The 20,065-nt window shown below is 38.2% G+C and overlaps 1 protein-coding gene across 4 annotated transcripts in view; it reads left to right on the forward strand.

The window, feature by feature from the left end:
* dennd1a (DENN domain containing 1A) overlaps positions 1-20,065 on the forward strand; it is a 414,134-nt gene that overhangs the window by 268,788 nt on the left and 125,281 nt on the right. For all 4 annotated transcript variants that reach the window (XM_031890875.1, XM_031890876.1, XM_012953023.3 and 1 more), the window contains exon 13: positions 13,522-13,647. In XM_031890875.1, coding sequence (XP_031746735.1) covers positions 13,522-13,647 — 126 coding nt within the window. The remainder of the gene's footprint in view (positions 1-13,521; positions 13,648-20,065) is intronic.

Raw genomic sequence — 20,065 nt, forward strand, 5'->3', positions numbered from 1 at the left:
TACGGCAGCAGAGACAATGAGTAAAAAACAGGCTGCATTCGATAGATCGAGCGTTTGCGAGTGTAGTGGAACACCTATGAATGCGAATGCCACTATAAAAATGTTTTCATATCGATTTTATGGTAGGAAATGTGATAACATTTAACATTTTAGGTACTGGCACCTACATCATCATTTCTGTATTTAAAAGCTAGTTCTCCTGGTCTGTGCAAACAAATATAAACTGCTATAAACCAGCTGCACGTTTGTATATTTTTGGTCAGTAGAATTGCAGGATGAACAAAGACTCTAATTACTACGTTAAGGCAGTGAATATATGCTGTACAGGATCTGTTCAGCCAATCTGTCACTTCTCGTGTCAGCAGATGACCATTATCAGAGAGCATTACGCTTTAGCAAGTGCCTGATTTTGTGCCAGAGCAATACATGCTTTTTTTTTTTTTTATTCTACTCAATCTCCAACTTTACTAGTTTCTCCTTCCCCCTCTTAAATCACAATCTACATCATCAAGCATATATAATAAGGATCCATAATCATGTAACCAAGATGCATGTGTATTATAGGGACCATAATCATGTAACCAAGATGTATTTATATTATAAGGATCCATCAATCCAAGATGTATTTGTATTATAGGAACCATAATCATGTAACCAAGATGTATTTATATTATAAGGATCCATCAATCCAAGATGTATTTGTATTATAGGAACCATAATCATGTAACCAAGATGTATTTATATTATAAGGATCCATCAATCCAAGATGTATTTGTATTATAGGAACCATAATCATGTAACCAAGATGTATTTGTATTTTGTTAACAGAACTGGCAGTTTGCCTTACTATTTGTAATCTGAAAGCATAGTAATCTGGAGGCTTCATTTATATTGGTAAAAAAAATTGATCACTCATTTTTATATTTAGTAAATCTATATCCTAAATCACTGCCTGAATTCTTAGGTAAATTGGTCCCCAGAAACACTGGCAGAAGCCTGTGGATCGGCTGAGCGCAGAAAAAAGGGAGTGGATTTATTAGCGGAAACACTTAAGTAATCAACCCCTTGTGGCCGAAATGTATTCTGTGTGTTTGCATGCAGGTAGACGCAGTGCCGCTCATTGCAGACAAAGAAGCTTGAGGAGGCCAGCAGATAATAAACACAGGCCAAAAAATCAGCCCTGGTCTGGCAGAACTCTATGCATTTTGCACCAAAATCCCCTTCCTATGTCTGCACCCAAGTCAAAGCAGTGACTCTTGGTGCAGACACAGGAAGGGGCTGATTCTCAACCTGCATTTATACACAGACCGAGAATCAGCCCAAGCTGTCAGTAGCCTTATAGTAATTTCTAGGTAAACCATCCATTATCATATTTGCAGAAGGGGCCTTTATTTGTTATGCCTTTCCAAATGCCCTTCCCAGTGATGTTGTAATGGCAGATTATGTTAATGCCTATAAGAGGGGCCTGGATGAGTTCTTGAACAAGTATAGTATCCAAGGCTATTGGGATACTAAAATCTAATGTCAGTATAGGTTTGTGGGTTCTGGGTTTACTTGGAAGGGTTGAACTTGATGAACTCTGGTATTTTTTTCAACCCCATGTAACTATGTTATAAAGTCTTTGAGCATTTCATGTTGCCGCCTTAAAGATTTCTTCAATGATCTGCTTAAAAAATTAGCTAATAAATACCACAGTTGAACATGACAGCCATTGCTTTTTCATACCCTAAACCTTTTGCTGGCCTCTCTTTCAGAAAGGTTAACCTTTTCATCTCTAGGGGAACTTAATAGTTCCCTTTGGCAAGAAGCAGGTAAATTATACTAAGGCAAGGAGAGTGAGTGTTATTCAGCCTCCCCCTCCCCAATGATTTATCTTTCTTTACATTCTAAATCTAAATAAGCAGGCACCTTTTTATTTTATTTCATTTTTTTTATTTGGCTTCTTAATTTTTTTCCTTGGCAGGATCTCAACAAGACAAAGAAATGTTACCCCCTTTACTCGCCCGTATGTGTGTGAACAGAGCAGCTAGATTTGCTGATCAGTATATTTTGTAGAGAACATCAGCTCTGAAAAATGAAAGCTACTTCTCATGTTTCTGATTTGTAAATTCTCATTTATTTTAAAGGTTGCTTCCATTTCTTTCTTTTTTTTTTTTTTTGTACTGTTTGCAAGAAAATGTTTCTTGGTTTATTCATGCTGACAACTGAAAAGCTTTGGACCTAATTAAAAGTATTTTCACTCGCACCTTTAGTGAACCATTTCATTATGCCGCAATGCACAGATTGCATTTTGAAATATGGTGATAGTTTAAATCTGACCTTTCTCCCAAACTGCCAGAATTTCCTTAAAACTACACTCTCTGGGATATGCTTTATGTATATTAGCTGTTTGGTTAAAAATTATCTCCTGTACACCCAGTGACTAACAGCCACAGACATAAAAGAAATGTATTTATTTCAGTAGTACGCCTGTGTAACGAGCTGTCCTCTTTAGCGGATATTTATATCCTTTCATTTTGTGATGTGCTGATAACCAGGTTTACTTTCTTTTACTTATATTTAAGTTTTTTTTTTAAGCCTTTTGAGATGCAGTACACGCTTTAGGCTACTTAACGGTGTATTTTATGCCGTTACATAACAGTTTGGGTAGTTTCTTAATAAGCTGCTGTACATGTTTTTTTTTTTCCCCATAAAGGCATTTTGTCACCTTTTTTGATTCAAACATCCATTTATTAATAATAGCTGCAAAACATGGCTAGATAGGTAGGCTAGCCTTCTTTATAACTGGATGGTGTTATTATTATTGAATCTAGTATTGTATCCCTGCAAAGAGTGGATATTCTTTTAATGGCAAGGTGCACAATCAACGCCTCGGGAAAAGGTGAGATCTTAGGGGAAAAAAAAAAAGATAATCTGTAATGGGGAAATAAAACATCAAAAATTCTGAGTGGTGAAGGAACATTAGTGTGTGTTGTAGGTCTTTGCCTCTTTCCCATCTGTTTCTCAATAGCGGCATTTTAAAGGGAAAGGACACTGCATGAGTAGGGTGCGCTTCTTTTAATCATTAAATACAGGTATGGGATCTGTTATCTGGAAAGCTCCGAATTACGGGAAGGCCATCTCTTATAGACGCTAAGAAGGATGAAAGACTTTTGTCAGTGGATTGGGCAGAATAGTACAGATCATATACAGGTATGGGACCTTTTATCCAGAATGCTCGGGACCTGGGGTTTTCCGAATAAGGGATCTTTCCGTAATTTGGATCTCCAAACCTTAAGTCTGCTAAAAATCATTCAAATATTGATTAAACCAAATGGGCTTTTTTTGCCTCCAATAAGGATTAATTACAGTATATCTCAGTTGGGATCAAGTACAAGGTACTGTTTTATTATTACAGAGAAAAAGGAAACCATTTTAAAAATTAGAATTATTTGTGTATAATGGAGTCCATGGGAGATGGCCTTTCCGTAATTTGGAACTTTCTGGATAACAGGTTTCCGGATAAGGGATCCTATACCTGTATATATATATATAATATTTATCATAGGCCCAGGGGTGTTTCAGTACTCCTATGCAATAACCAGGTTGAGATAGGAATGGCCGATGCTCAGGCATCCCTTGAAGAACCTTCATACTTACAAACATAACATACGAGTTAATTCTAAAGGGGACCCGTCACCCCCACATAAAAAGCTGTATAATAAAAGTCCTTTACAAATTAAACATATAACCCGAATTCTTTTTTTTAATTAAATCATCCATATCTGTTATAAATGTATTTAAAAATCTGAGCTGTCAATCATATATTGCCTGCCCCGCCTCTATGCCGCAGGCATAGAGGCAGGGCAGGCAATATATTATTGTCAGCTTAGATTTTTAATTCCAATTACTTTCACTTTCCATTAAGCACTTCCTAGATATCACCTAGATGGCAAATGCATATGATTTTGGGGTGATACAAAGCTTTCCTTGATAACACTGTGTACAAAATGGTGCTGGCATGCTGGCTGTGATTGTAAGTTCCAGGACTGAAGGGAAAAAAATTAAATAGTTTATACAGTGTAAGTAGAGTTTATTTTGCTTAACTAACATGATAGAAAAGGATTTGGAATTATTTTTTAGGGTGACAGGTCCCCTTTAAGATGAGCAGCCTTTGTAACCCTTACACACTCAGGGGGTGAGTGCTGAGAGAAATGCGGCATTGGACCAGTCACCAAGAAATGCTAGTAATGTTAGTCCTATGTTAAAGTCTTGTACAGAGCTCTCGTCAAGCGATCCATCTTTGCTAGCACCTTAAATAATTAAGGCTCAGCGACTGCCCATTCTATCATGAAATATTTTCCTATGTTTTACATAAGGCCTTCCCCACAAGGTGTGACTGATTGAAATGAATCACGTTGCAACACATTAAGGCATTCATAACACACTTGTTTTTCTTTGTCCAGCCAAGTTTGTGGTTTTGTGTTGCACTGCCCTGAGTTGGTTTTACTAATTATTCTTACAAGTTAAAACCCTTCTTGGGAAAGAATTATTTGCTGTTTTGTGCGATATCCCCAGTAACATATACTGGTTCCATAAAATACATTACATTCACAGGACTGCAATATGGCCAAAGCGTGACAATATGGAATAACACATTTTATTCAACATACTCATGCTTAGCTGTACCTTCCAAGTGTATTTGAATGTAGTCTCTCTCCCATAATTTTGGCTCTATTTTCCTTTGCATTTTACTTTTCATTGTTTACCTCATGATTTTCTACAAACCTAGTACAGGTATATCCGGAAATCCATTATCCAGAAAGTTCTGAATTACAGAAAGCCCGTCTCCCATAGACTCAATTATAATCAAATAATTCACATTTTTAAAAATGGTTTCCTTTTTCACTATAATAATAAAACAGTACAGGTATGGGACTCTGTTATCCAGAATGCTTGGAACCTGGGGTTTTCCGGATAAGGGGTCTTTCCATAATTTCTGTAACTTAAATCCACCAAAAAATTAATTAAACCCAATAGGATTGTTTTGCCTCCAACAAGGATTAATTATATCTTAGTTTGGATCAAATACAAGGTTCTGTTTTATTATTACAGAGAAAAAGGAAATCAGTTTTAAAAATTAGAATTAGTTGCTTATAATGGAGTCTATGGGAGACAGCCTTTCCGTAATTCAGAACATTCTGGATAATGGGTTTCCCGATAAGGGATCCTATACCTGTACCTTGTACTTGATCCCAACTAAGATATAATTAATCCTTTTTGGAGCCAAACCCATCCTATTGGGTTTAATTACTGTAAATATTTTTTTTAGCAGATATAAAGTAGGAGATCCAAATTATGAAAAGACCTCATATTCGGAAAACCCCAGGTCCCGAGCATTCTGGATAACGGGTCCCATACCTGTATTTCTCTCTTGCCCAGCCATTAACATCTACTTCCACTCACTCATCTATTCCTATGTAGGTTTTGCTCATTTCCAAAGCTTTTTTTTCTGCCTTCATTCTTCACATCCACCTGCCTTTTTAGCACCAATTTGTCTGCTCCACTTCCAGCTCTCTTTATACCTAAGCACCCAGTTACACTATATTCTTATGCTGCTGCCCCGCTACCTGCTGCATTTTTATTTTTGCCGTGTTCCATTTACCATTGCTTTGCTACTATACTCTAAAGTCATAGGATCTCTCACCGATATACCTACCTTGAGGATCGGATCACAACAACAGTATCCAGTCCATTAGGGTCAGTACCCCATTAATGAGCCAATGCAGTCCGTGCCTGATTTTTAAACTGCTCAATCAACATTTGGCGTGTGAATCTGCATCTTAAATCTGCCCCTTCAATCTGCCCAAGAGGTAGATCATGGTCTACCAGTAGATCACTTTATAGTAGACTATAAGGCGGGATGCCATCCCACCACGTCTTCTTTCCCCCAACATAACAGGGTTTTTGACTGCAGCCATACTGCTGTGTTGACACTTGTGTAATGTTATGTGGGCATTAAATGTGAATTTGACACTGCATTTATATATTGTTATGTGTATTTAGGTATTAAACATCAACTATTTTTATTAAAGTAGAGTCATGATGGTGACTAGTTGGCAAGAGTGATAAATGATAAGTGATACAGGGTGATAAACTCTGGGTACCCCTGATCTACACTAATCACCCATCTCACTGTTCTTCAGTGACCTCTCATACTTCTGGTTTACTCATACTCATACTGTTCTACTCCCACCCTCTTACAGTCTCTTATGTGTACTATTCCTCTCACTAATATAATTCGATTTACTCCTCTCCATCTGCTATATTTCTATCTTTTTCCCTTCAAGTTCCCCTCATCTGACCTACCAGTATATATACCATTGTAAGCTAGTGTAAGGGCCCTTCAGTCATAATTTTATTCTATAACCCTTGTTTGTTAAAGAAGAACTAAGCCCCCAACTTACAAAAGCACCACCATAACTGCCCTCCATCAGCCCCCTCGCTGCCTCCTCTCTATGCAATCTTCAAAATTCAGAGCAGTGCAGATCACAGTTCTATGTGATAGACTGAGAGGGGAGGGAGCAGTAAGAGGGGCTAATGGAGGCCAGTGTAGGGGAGATTTTGTGTGTGTGGGGGTTAGTTCTCCTTTAAGCACCCCCTGTTTAGCTAACCTTATTTCATCATTTATGATCTCAATTTTAAAGCATTGTGATCTTGCTATTTTTTTTATTAAAAAGGAAATAAACAGCTACATGCATAGCTGTTAAGCATATCCTTAGCATATCGTAGTGCATATACAATTTTCAATATCTAAGTAAGTTATTGTATAATTGCAATTTTATGTACATTTTTAATGCTGTACACCTTGCTTTGAGACTCAAATAACAAGCTTTCTGTTTTGATGGTCAGTAGATCAGATACCAACATGCACTTTATTCAGTAAAATGGTATCTCCTTTCTATTAACAAGTGCAAATATACAAAAGTGATGTTCTGCATACATACTAAGTAATTCCATTATAGTATATATATTTTTTTTAAAACTCAAAAGATTTCTGCTTTTCGCTGACTTGGGTATTTTATTTTATAACTGGTTGCTTGTTGTCTCTCGAACAGCCTGTAGTATAGATGGATCTAGAACTGTTAATTAAATACTCCTGGCGCTGTTGAATAATAATTAGTTTTACTAATTGCTCTTGCAGCAAATTTGCTGAAACATCATTTTCCAACAGGTTAATGAAACTATAATATCAGAAGCAACACTGGAAGGATATAGATTAAAGACAATTATTTAGACAAGAACAGATGCAATTTTTTTTCCTAGACTCCATATCTGTTACAGACTGTAATATGAGGAAGCCCATAGACTGCTAGTAACAACCTCTTAGGGGAAATAGAAGAGCCCTGGCAACCCCAGTTTTCACAGACGCCCTTTTGGGGCCCTGGGCTTTCCGCTGCGGGGAAGACAGGCATTCTATACACTTCCACAGTTGATATAGAAACGCGGTACAAAAGTCAGGGGCAACATCAGACTCAGGCAATGGTCAAAGGCAAACTGCAAAGATTCAAAGTAAAAAAAAAACAGGCGGAACAATCAAAAACAATCAAAGGCTTAACTATGGTCTGGATACTCAGAGCCAGCTTGGCAATGAAAATAGGGATGCACTGAATCCAGGATTTGGGCAAGATTCAGCCTTTTTCACCAGGATTCAGATTTGGCAGAATTACATGCTCCTGGCCAAACCAAATCCTTAAAATTATGTGACTTTTTCTTTTTCTTTAACACTTCCATATACGATTCGGAAATGGTTCGGTATCTATCCGAATCTTTTTAACGAAGGATTCGGGGTTTGGCATACTTAAATGAAAACAAGCAAAGTTGCGCTAGCTAAGTTTAAATTTGGTGCCAATGTGACGTCAGTGTGTCTGCTGACGTCACAACGCTGCACCAAACACTGCTGCACCGTGCAGTTGTTGCAATTAATTTTTATACAGGGGCAATTTTAACTTGCATCCAATATAATACCTGCCCTTTCAGGGTTATCTGCTGGTCTTTTGTGTATCCGCTGGTCTTGGTGCATCCGCTGGTCTTGGTGCATCCGCTGGTCTTGGTGCATCCGCTGGTCTTGGTGCATCCGCTGGTGTTGGCGCATCCGCTGGTCTTGGCATAGCCGCTGGTCTTGGCGTAGCCACTGGTCTTGGCGTAGCCGCTGGTCTTGGCGTATCCGCTGGTCCTTGGCGTAGCCGCTGGTCTTGGCTTATCTGCTGATCTTGGTGTATCCGCTGGTCTTGGTGTAGCCGCTGGTCTTGGTGTAGCCGCTGGTCTTGATGTATCTGCTGGTTTTGGCTTATCTGCTTATCTTGGCTTATCTGCTGATCTTGACGTATCCGCTGGTCTTGGGTATCCGCTGGTCTTGGCGTAGCCGCTGGTCTTGGCGCATCCGCTGGTTTTGGCGCATCTGCTGGTCTTGGCGCATCCGCTGGTCTTGGCGTAGCGGCTGGTCTTGGTGTAGCCGCTGGTCTTGGCTTATCTGCTGATCTTGGTGTATCCGCTGGTCTTGGTGTATCCGCTGGTTTTGGCGTAGCCGCTGGTTTTGGCGTAGCCGCTGGTCTTGGTGTATCTGCTGGTCTTGGCTTATCTGCTGATCTTGGTGTATCCGCTGGTCTTGGTGTAGCCGCTGGTCTTGGCGTAGCCGCTGGTCTTGGTGTATCCGCTGGTCTTGGTGTATCCGCTGGTCTTGGTGTATCCACTGGTCTTGGTGTAGCCGCTAGTCTTGGCTTATCTGCTGATCTTGGCTTATCTGCTGATCTTGGTGCATCCGCTGGTCTTGGTGTATCTGCTGGTCTTGGTGTATCTGCTGGTCTTGGTGTATCTGCTGGTCTTGGTGTATCTGCTGGTCTTGGTGTATCTGCTGGTCTTGGTGTATCTGCTGGTCTTGGTGTATCTGCTGGTCTTGGTGTATCCGCTGGTTTTGGCGTATCCACTGGTCTTGGAGAAATTCTCTTAGATACAACTTTTAAAGACATTTTGAAAATTCACATATACCCTTATCAACTAGAATAACACACAAGTTAAATTCATCTTGGCAGTTTTCAGTGTTGGAGTCTCCTTTTCTGTGGTGTGAAGTATGACAGCCAGAAAAACTTTCTTAAGGGATGTTTGCAAGTTTGTTTTGGGAGCTCCATACCTGGTCATTTATTAGATCATGCGTAAATTGTAAGCTTTATTGGGCAGGGGATTTATTTCCACTTGTTTCTTTAGCACTTAATATTGAATATGACTGGATTTATTTTTTATTTGTGTTTTATTGTCTTTTAGTTGATAGATTCTAGCCATTAGACATTTACCTGTGTAGAGCCTATAATTTTCAAATTATTAATTTTTTTTTTCAGTTGCTTTTTATTTTTTACCATTTTCTAACATTAATCTTTTTAAAATCTAGTTTCCCTCTCTCACTTGCTAAAATGTTACGCACCAGCCCCCTTTAGCTGCGAATTAGCGATCCTTCTTTTGTCTTTCTTTGGAATCCTGGGGCCAGTGCATGCACAGTAGAGTGAAAAAGCTGGGTTTTTTTTGTAAAGTTCGGCATTCCACTCTACTATGCATACACAAGCTGTGCAAACACAGAAGAAGCTAGCCCAGGAGAGCAGCTAGCATGTTCACTCATTATCTTTCACCTGGCTTTTCCAATCTCACCTTAGCAGATATGCTCAGCCAATCAGATTTGACCCTGCCCTATAGAAACCCTTCTTCTGCCTCATTTCCTGGCCTGATCATTATCTCCCTAGCCTGTTCCCATCCTGTTTCTGCTCCTATTCCTGTCCTGACTCCATCCCACTCCTGTCTCTACACCCAGTCCCTCCCACTCCTGTCTTTGCACCTGCTCCATCCTATTCTGTTGCTGACTCAGTCACCACTTGTACCTGTCAGTATGTTAACTGCCCCTCGCCTAACTAACTCACACATTCCCCTTCAGAATCCCTTTCATCATGGTGTAGGTCAGGGATCTTCAAGCTTTTATACCCATGAGCCACATTTAAATGTAGAAAGTGTTGGGGAGCAACACAAGCATGAAAAGGGTTCATGGAGGTGCTAATAAGAGCTATAATTAGCTATTTGGTAGCCCCCATGTGGACTGGCAGCCTACAGAAAGCTCTGTTTGGGATTATACTTGGTTTTTATGCAACCAAAACTTGCCTCCTTACCAGGAATTCAAAAATAAGCACCTGCTTTGAGGTCACTGAGAGCAACATCCAATGGGTTGGGGAGCAACACAAGCATGAAAAGGGTTCCTGGAGGTGCTAATAAGGGCTATAATTAGCTATTTGGTAGCCCCCATGTGGACTGGCAGGCTACAGAAAGCTCTGTTTGGGATTATACTTGGTTTTTATGCAACCAAAACTTGCCTCCTTACCAGGAATTCAAAAATAAGCACCTGCTTTGAGGCCACTGAGAGCAACATCCAATGGGTTGGGGAGCAACATTTTGCTCATGAGTGACTGGTTGGGGATCACTGGTGTAGGTTATGCCATGATACTGGAAAAACCATAAGTCGTCCTTTCCAGATACAATGTTCATGATGTTCATAAATGTTTATAGCAATAAAACATGCCAGCTTCCAAGGGTATGAATACTTTTTATAGGCAGTAAAACTCAGTTGGTATAAAATAAATCAATATTGTAAAACATACACCAGCATCCTGGGTATGTTTCTATATCTGGAAAAAATAACTACAGCACCAAACTAAGAAAGCAAAGTAAATATGAATTTGAAGACAGCAAAGTAATTAATGATCTTCACAGTTAGAGCAAGAAAGAGCAGGTTTCCTATCTAATCCCTCAGTGGCTTTAAATCTGCGTGTGGAAGAAGGTGTCCGGTTGATATTTGTTTAGTTTCAACGAACGATCATTCGCCTTTTGTGTAAATGCTAATCAGATCATTAGAAGGCTGGTATGTTCACCTGAAGAGTGTGACATTATGAATACAAAGTAATTACATACCTCAGCAATAAAAAAGAGAGACCATTTAAGGTTAAGTTTGTAATAATACTCGGGTGGACTTGTTTTTGAGGAGCAAAGAGTCTGGGGTGATGGGTTTTTAAAGAATGGAAATGGTGGCACTGCAGATAGCATACTTTGGTGTAATTAGTAAACACTATCTTTTATTTGGCTGTTTTAATCCAAAAACCATTACCACATATTGAGTAGCTGCATGCCATTGATTCTTGGGTTGCACATTTACACTTAACCCTCTTTCTGGATAATATGATTTCAGTTTTTGAATTTACAAGGGGCAAAACTCGAAACCAAGCTGCCTTGAAGTACATTTTACAAAACGGCAATTTACAGTCTGTGGCTCATAAGCCATTGTTGCATACATTGTTCATTTGCCTTCGATACTTGCTGTTAATGAATGGTGGAAATAATAGCTCGGCAACAGCTTATGGAGCCGCATGTTATGGATTCTTTCTATAGAGCACACAATGCAGATATCTGGATCTGATGCATTGTGTGTTACTATATAAGTGAAGGTTATATGTCACTGTTGATAAAACAGACTGTCTTTTATGGTAATGGTGCACTGATTTATAAGTTATGGATTCCACATACTTTTATCCTTTGCAAATGATACAAAGACCGTTTGCATAGAAACTGATATATATTGCCCTAATACCCTAGGTTTATTATGACCAGATGCAGTATTTACTGAAAAACAAAAATCCTGCATTATCATTATAGTGTAAAACTCCATGGGCATATTCATTTTGTTAAAGGTCCAAAATGTGCTCTTGCCAAATAAATGGGAATGGGAGATGGGAAAAGCCTCATGGATCAGTTTGTTCCATCCATATACCTAATGTGACTTCATACGGTCGTAAGTGAGACAAAAATATGTCAAATAGCATTTTCTCTTTTAAACTGTGCTGCCTTTTTGTAATTTTATAACATTCTTTCAGTTCAAGAAAGCTGAACAGAATTAAAGTTGTTTATTTTGTATATGAAATCTTGTGAAATGCTCACCAGTCTCCTTTCGATTTTGTGGGCTTATATTTGAAGACCTTGGAAACTGGGACAAGTAGAGAAAAAATAAAGTGCAAGTGTTTAAATTTGTAGACCGATAGATAGATAGATAGATAGATAAGATAGATAGATAGATATATATATAGATAGATAGACAGACAGACAGATGATAGATAGATAGATAGATAGACAGACAGACAGACAGACAGACAGACAGACAGACAGACAGACAGATAGACAGACAGACAGACAGACAGACAGACAGACAGATAGATAGACACCTATCCATTACCCCTTCTCTTACATTTATTTCCTGCCCTGTGCTCATCTATCCTTTAAGCATTGTGTCCAAGACTCTACCTGACGCCATTTCCAGTTTGTCTCAGAAGTAAAAATGGAGGAAAATATCCATGGACCAGCTAAAAGAGTGTTAGGAACCTTGTTTTTTATTCACTTGCCAAAATGGAATCCAAGCATTAGTATCTGTCAGTACCAATGGTTTCAGAGAGAACTACTGTCACTGTTATAAACCATTTTTGCTCATCAAGGTGAAACCTCCTTTAATCGTGTCCTCTAGAAAGATATTCTGGCGAATAAGTTACCAGAAAGTTTATTGTATGGTCAGCTAGTATAAAGTGACTCAATTCCCACCATCACAGTGTAATCAAAGAAGAGTGCCAGGAGTATTTGACACAGTACCTTTAATGAAGTGGTTCTAAGAACAAAAAAATGGAAGAGTTAAGTGAGAGGTGAGACAAATAAGGGAAAGGCAAAAGAAGAGTTGAAGAATATGGATTATGGGTATGGGTTACAAAATAAAATATATAAAATTTATGGTAGCTACTGGAGGGAAGATGGTTGCCTTTTACCCTTGACATCTATTGCTTTACCTTTTACAGTCAGATGTGTCCAGTCCAGTTTTGCATTATTTATGCCTATTTATCTCCAATAAAATGTATTTATTTATGCCTATTTATTTATTAAGCCTATTTAATATTTGTATGGACTTGCTTGTGCCTTGTTTGAAAGGGAAGGCATGTCCTTTTCTGTAAGTACAGGTATGGAATCCATTATCCATATCCATATGTGTTACCAGAAAGCTCCTAATTACAGGAATACCATCTCCCATAGACAAATAATTTGAATTTTTTTATTTCCTTTTAATAACCGATTCCCTGTAATAATAAAACAGTATCTTGTAAAAATGCCAGCTAAACTATAATTAATCCTTATTGGAGGTAAAACTATTGAGTTCAATTAATGTTTGAATTATTTTTGGTAGAATTAGGGTATGGCAATCCAAGTTCCAAGGAAAGACCCCTTATCTGGAATATCCCAGGTCCCAGGCATTCTGGATAACAGGTCCCATACCATTTCATAAGAGACCTTAGCCCAAGCTGAATCTGTTTGTCTTTATAATAAGGTTTATGTTGTTATTTATGATAATAATTTAAAGCAAGATTTTACAAGCTTTGCACAGTTCATGTCTATATAAATCTTCTGGTCTTCACATTACAGGTCTCTGCCTTGAAAAATCGCCTTAGAAAAATGTCCACAACTACTGGTGATGGGGTGGCTAGGGCTTTCCTGAAGGCCCAAGCATCTCTGTTTGGAAGCTACCGAAATGCACTGAAAATTGAGCCAGTAAGTTTTTTAATAACTATCCATTAAGTTGTGCATGAACAAGTTACATTGGAACCAGTTAGCTGTTGCTGAAACTTAAACTGTTAACATATCTTTGTAGCCTAAAATGAAAAATAGTATTAATTGTCATATACAGTATTTCTGTGATATTGTCAGTAGTATGGCCCCAAATAATGAGATTTGTACAAAAAAAATACTTGTAACCAACCTGCTAAAATGCAGTTTGTACAGTGTGTTGATGTTTTTGTTTTATTATCATTTACCTTCATTTATCAAAGCATGAATTTTAGCCTTCCTCTGCATCAACTAGTCAGCTAAGTTAGGCAGGCTCATTCAGACAATGGACAAGTCTTTCTTTCAACCTAAATCACAGTGTTACTATGTAATATACAATGACTGAACTGTATGTTTTTCCTGTAATATGTGAGGTCATTTTCCTTACCTACACCCAGGCTTTACCCGCTGGAGTTACACCCCTCCAACTGGTCATCCTCTTGACCAGTGAGAGAATTAAAAAAAACCCTACCCTGAAATTGTTCATGGCCAAAAGTATTTGAACACTGTCTTAAATGACATAATGGGGTGAACATGCCCAGTGCTAATCAATGGCTGGAGTGGGGTAAAAATACGTGTCGGACTCTGGAGCGTCCAAAGTGCATCATTTGGAGCAATAAATTATATTCACTGCCTAGCAGTCTAACACAAAAGTCTTGATTTGGCAAATGCCAAAAAAATGCTACCTGCTTTTTCCTGGCAGTCTGAAATGTGTTTAACAAATTGATACATTTATATCAATACATTTACTGCTTTGGTGTCAATTCTTGTGTTTGGCTCCATTATGTACTATGAACTGTTAGAGCTCAGTGGCACTGCTGAGCATTAGCAACCCACCAAATGGTTAGGATTTGGGGAATGGGGATTAGCAGACCCTGCATTAAAATCAGCACCATGCAATTTAATGGCTGCTTAATGATTTGTTTGAAATAAGGTTTGCACCTTTGGGCTCCTGAAATTCCAGGCTGGTGTGCGGAGGTTGGCATCACAGGGTGGAACAAGTGATGTTGGAGGCAGGACTGGGATGTCAGGGAGCAGGAATTTTGAAGTGTCGTTTGGCCGGTTGCCATGTCAATCAAAGAGGGTCCTGTCCGGATTTCCTAATTTAGAAAACCAGACAGTCCATTTTGACCCAGACCGCCTTTCCGAAAAACAGCTATTAGGGTTCTAGTTAAAAATGATTTTCCAAGTTAGCTACAAAGCAGTAGTAACACGGATAAAAATTAGCAAATTAGATCTACTTAAAACTATCCTTAGCACTTCTAAATAAAACTGTCAGATCTACTGGTAACTGTCATTAGCGCTTGTGGATAAACTGCACCCAATTTTGGATGTTCAGCCATGTCGAATATAATCTTGGGGGTGAAGAGTTTATCTTTTCTTTTTTGGGTGCATTTGTTTAGTCCATTTAATACTCATTCCATTCACATTTGGTTCTAGAACACTGAGAAATTTCTAAAAAGAACTGATAGCTGTGTTTATTGCCCATATGTATATTATCATGAGCAATGATTTGTTATTGCTGGATTTGAGTAAATCCCTTTTTTACCTCTTTCATATTGTGCATTTCCATAGTTATTCTTTCAGAAGTATTTTTGCATTTCATGGGAACTATGTTTTACAGGGAGCTTGGCACATTCAATTCCAATTATATTTCTGTTTTATTTTTTATTAAGCTTCAGCGATGGTTGATACCATCTGGTCTTGGCTTTATAGACATATGTTGGCTGCTGTGGCACCTGCAGGGTTAATAAGTGACCTGCTGGGGTTGCACACATGCACCTACTGAAATTGCTTCTATTAATGTATGGAGTCCACTTATGGCATTTACAGGGGAATTTGGGCCCTTTTTGGCATGTAAAGAAGTAACCACTACATTGTTTTCAAACATTTTTTTTTTATCTAGGGGTGCAGAGGGTAGGGGAAATTACCTATAAATAAACTATAACTCATTATTTCAGTATTGGGTCCGACTGCACTTTCTGCATCTATGTTAATACACAAAATAAAAAATTACAAGAAGAGGGCAATTAACACCAAAATGTACTGCAATACTTACCTGCCTCGCAGGTAACCATGAAAATCTCTGAAAATCTCTTCTTTTTCCCTTGGACCAAGTAGGAGCACCAAGATCCCTTTTGTTAACGAGGAGGAAATATTTTTTCATCAACCTCAGTCATTAAGTAGTCACAAATAGAGTTATGGGCAACATCAGAAGGAACTGCCATGCTGTTATGTGGCATAAAATAATATAGCATATTTTATAGACCCTTGCGCTAATTAAACACATTATTATTATTATTATTTTGCAGTAGAATATACTCATTATACAGATATTTGAATTATAGTCATCTCTTGCCATTTTCAAGGCTTATGTCTTATCAATGGGATATGCATTGATCTGTTGCCCACAGGAAATCGCCCATCCCACTGTCAAAAACTTCTGAAAAATACCTCCTTACATATGTGGATTGCCGAATAAAATACTTTACTGTGATAATTTGAGGTAATACTGTCTGAAATGGAATATTTAGCTTTTCCAAAGCCCTAGTCATTTTGGAGTAATGGGACACAGGGAGAATGATGCGCCACACATGCTTTCCACCATCACTTGTGGGTGGGAAAGGTTTTCAGGGAGATTTGTAGCCCAAGGTAGTCGAGATTTAACTACAGCAACAAATCTACACATGTACCATTACCCTAACAGATGCAAAATTCCATAATTTCTTTACCCACAATGCAGCATTTCCCCCCAGAATCCCAGCATAATTGCGGGTGTGCTTTAAAGTGAGGCCACCTTAACTTGTGTGCAGTCCATCAATGCAGATGCATATTACACAAGTAGTGCTGCCTGCTATTTTCCCAGTACAGGTATCAGACCCCTTATCCGGAAACATATTATCCAGAAAGTTCCGAATTACAGAAGGGCCATCTGCCATAGACTCCATTTTAATCAAATAATTTACATTTTTATAAATGATTTCCTTTTTCTCTATAATAATAAAACAGTACCTTGTACTCGATCCCAACTAAGATATAATTACCCCTTATTGGGGGCAGAACAGTCCTATTGGGTTTATTTAATGGTTAAATGATTCCCTTTTCTCTGTAATAATAAAACAGTACCTGTACTTGATCCCAACTAAGATATAATTACCCCTTATTGGGGGCAGAACAGCCCTATTGGGTTTATTTAATGGTTAAATGATTCCTTTTTCTCTATAATAATAAAACAGTACCTTGTACTCGATCCCAACTAAGATACAATTAACCCTTATTGGAGCCAAAACAATCCTATTGGGTTTAATTACTGTTTAAATAATTTTTTTTAGCAGACTTAAGGTAGGAGATCTGAATTACGGAAAGACCCCTTATCCGGAAAACCCCAGGTCTCAAACATTCTGGATAATGGGTCCCATACCTGTATTATATTTGTGTTTCATTAAAGAGTTTGGGTGCCTTTTTCAGCAAGTAAGAAAATCTGAAACTACTGGTCCTAATACCAATAGTATTAATGTTAGGCCAGGGCCTGGGTCAGTTGCATATTTGGATTATAGAAATATTTTCCCCCTTTGAGGAAACCTAGTGGACAGTTACAGAAAGAGTCTAGAAATTAAATAATTTCAAAAGCCTAAAATTTTGCAGATGTGCATTTTTTTCAGATAGATAAAATACAGGCAGCTACATTTGTTTTATTTATGTATTAGGGTTTCTTTTCCATGAAGTAGCTGCTATCTTTCTCTTTATACCCATACATATTTTTGCATTTAATTACAAAAAAAAGAACAGTTATTGAATTGTCATTAATTTATAATAATAATAATAATAATAATAATAAAACAAGTGGATAAATTGGATGTTTATTAGGAAGAAATTGATAAATTCATAAGCAAATAAGTACATGTTAATTGTTCAGCTATTCTGAAGGCAATACCATGGGAAAGAACAAATGCGGCCGACTGATTGTATATATTAGGAGCTGTCGCTTGTCTTCATGATCTTTCCTAGACTGTCACCTAGTGGTTAGCTGGAAGACATCACTTTGGAGCACAACGCTTTACACGAGTGCTGTGACAGCTTGGATTTCCAGTGACTTTAGTTTCCGTACCCTCGAACAAAGGCCCTTGTGTTTTAATTAGATTGTCCACAAAATGGGCACAAGTTGCAAGCTAGGTCACTTCCACCATTGCTGGTACTGTAGTAATGTGTTATTTATGGGCTGCTGTTTTATGTGATATGGTTATAGCAGAGCTGTGGAGTTGGAAGCAATTTTAGGTACCTGGTGTTGGAATCGGCAAAAATGCACTGACCCTTAATCCTAATACATTTAAATTGTAATGAAAAAATGTTACAATGTCCTTTTTGACAGATAACAGTCATAATAAAGTATTTCTCTGCTGTAAGAATAAAGCCCAGTGTGTAGTTGTTTCACTATTGTAAAGCCCAGCTGGGCTATTAAACCATAATAGCCACAATGACATAGGTTTAGTTTTAGATTTAGACCCAAACTTGAACAGTAGCCTCATTCGTGTTGGCAGTATTGTGTCAGCTTTATAGCCAGTAGTTTTTTGGTTTGCTATTGCATTAGTGATAGCCATGCCGGTGCATGTGTAGGTCACTTATATTTAGGGCATTAGATCAGTGAATTCATTATGGGGACTTGCAGCCTTAGCAAGGCATTTATAACTATCAATGCAGTTATAGGGTGTTAAAAATATTTAGTTTGTTTGTTTAAAATTTCTGTGATGTTGCTCAATTTCAAGGGTTATGCGTGTATTTATATTTGAAAATCAAGCTTGCACTGAACCCTTAAAAAATAGGGTATATAAATGCAGAAACTACACGTGGGTTTATAAACTCAATTCCAGACGCTCAAGCATTAATACATTTGTGAAATTAATGGGATTAGTGCCTTGTGCTGCTTGAATTAGTTGCTAAGACCCTGCAGTGCTTTCCAATGAATGTGTATGGAAGCTACAACTTGGGTCACACTGAGCCAGTGGGACAACGGGAAAAAACCTGGTGGGCTCCACCGGCCCAGACCCGATCCCACCTGCCCTCCCTCCCCCGATTGCATCTACTTATGCACAGTCTGGGGAGTGGCAACACTGTGGAGCCTGTACACCCCCAGTCCAACCCTGTGTACAACCTTATTGTTTAATGGGTAGGTATAATATGCTTGTATATGGCATTTTTTTTAAGACATTTCACTAGTCATCGGACTGACTTTCTTCAGAATGAATTGACAATTCTCAATCGAATGACTAGTGAAACTTCCTCAAGAAAAACACTGCAAGTCCAGTTGATCTGACTTTTTACAACAGATATATACCATGACCTGGATGAATTAAAACTTTTATAGACATCTTAGCACATTGTGTCCTGCTCTTCTCTATAGTCACTCTATTTCCATTCTGACTTCCTTTATTTCTTTTATTGAAGGGGGAAAGCTATAACTGAGAATTGTTCTTATCTGTGTGTGTTGTCACTGTTCATCTCAGTGCAAATATACGTGTGTTATTACCGTTGCTTGTACTTGAATTCTTCTTCATGGGTCCCAATGTTTTCCCACAGTCAATATCAGCGCCGGCTTTTTATCCACCTTGTAATAGACTTTGCAGGTTCCAGGCAGACAAATGAAGCCACCCAGCAGTTGACAATGTTACTACTGATTATCCCATACTGGAGTTCTGTGTAAGACTTTTCCTGGAAGCATATTCTTGTTCCCATATCTTCACAACAACACAAGCTCATTTGTCTCATTTTCTACCTCTGCTGTGCTAGCATCCATACACTGACTACTTCCATTCCAAATGAGAACAAATGGCCTTCTTTTGCAGAATCATTAGGTGCAAAGATATTTGTTTTACTCTCAGATCACAGGCACCTTTTAATATCTTGTCATCGGTCCCTTGTCTTCCATCATGCCCCATAATTCCTTTCTGGAGTGTGATCTTTTCACTTTTCTGTAATAAAAATTCTCTGATATTTTGCTTCTTTCCGCAAACGCTAAGGTACATGAACACAAGCACCCTTTTTTTTCCTTTTGATTTTCTTCTGCTTCTTGTTTTTAATCAATGAATTTGAACAACATAATAAAAAGCATTACTGGAATATGAATTGGAGTACATACATGGTGTTCCATTATTGCTTTGCAAGGCATTTTTCTGTAGTCAGTTTTAGTTTTGTAATTTCCCAATGAAATACATAAAATGCAACAAAATTACATCTGCATCTTTTATGATGACATTTGTTTTTGTAATTCCACATTAAGTACAGATATGGGACCTGTTATCGAGAATGATCGGAACATGAGGTTTTCTAGATAAGGGGCTTTTCATAGCTTGGATCTCCATAAAATCAC

Source organism: Xenopus tropicalis, chromosome 8, assembly GCF_000004195.4.
Source record: "Xenopus tropicalis strain Nigerian chromosome 8, UCB_Xtro_10.0, whole genome shotgun sequence".
Taxonomy (NCBI): domain Eukaryota; kingdom Metazoa; phylum Chordata; class Amphibia; order Anura; family Pipidae; genus Xenopus; species Xenopus tropicalis.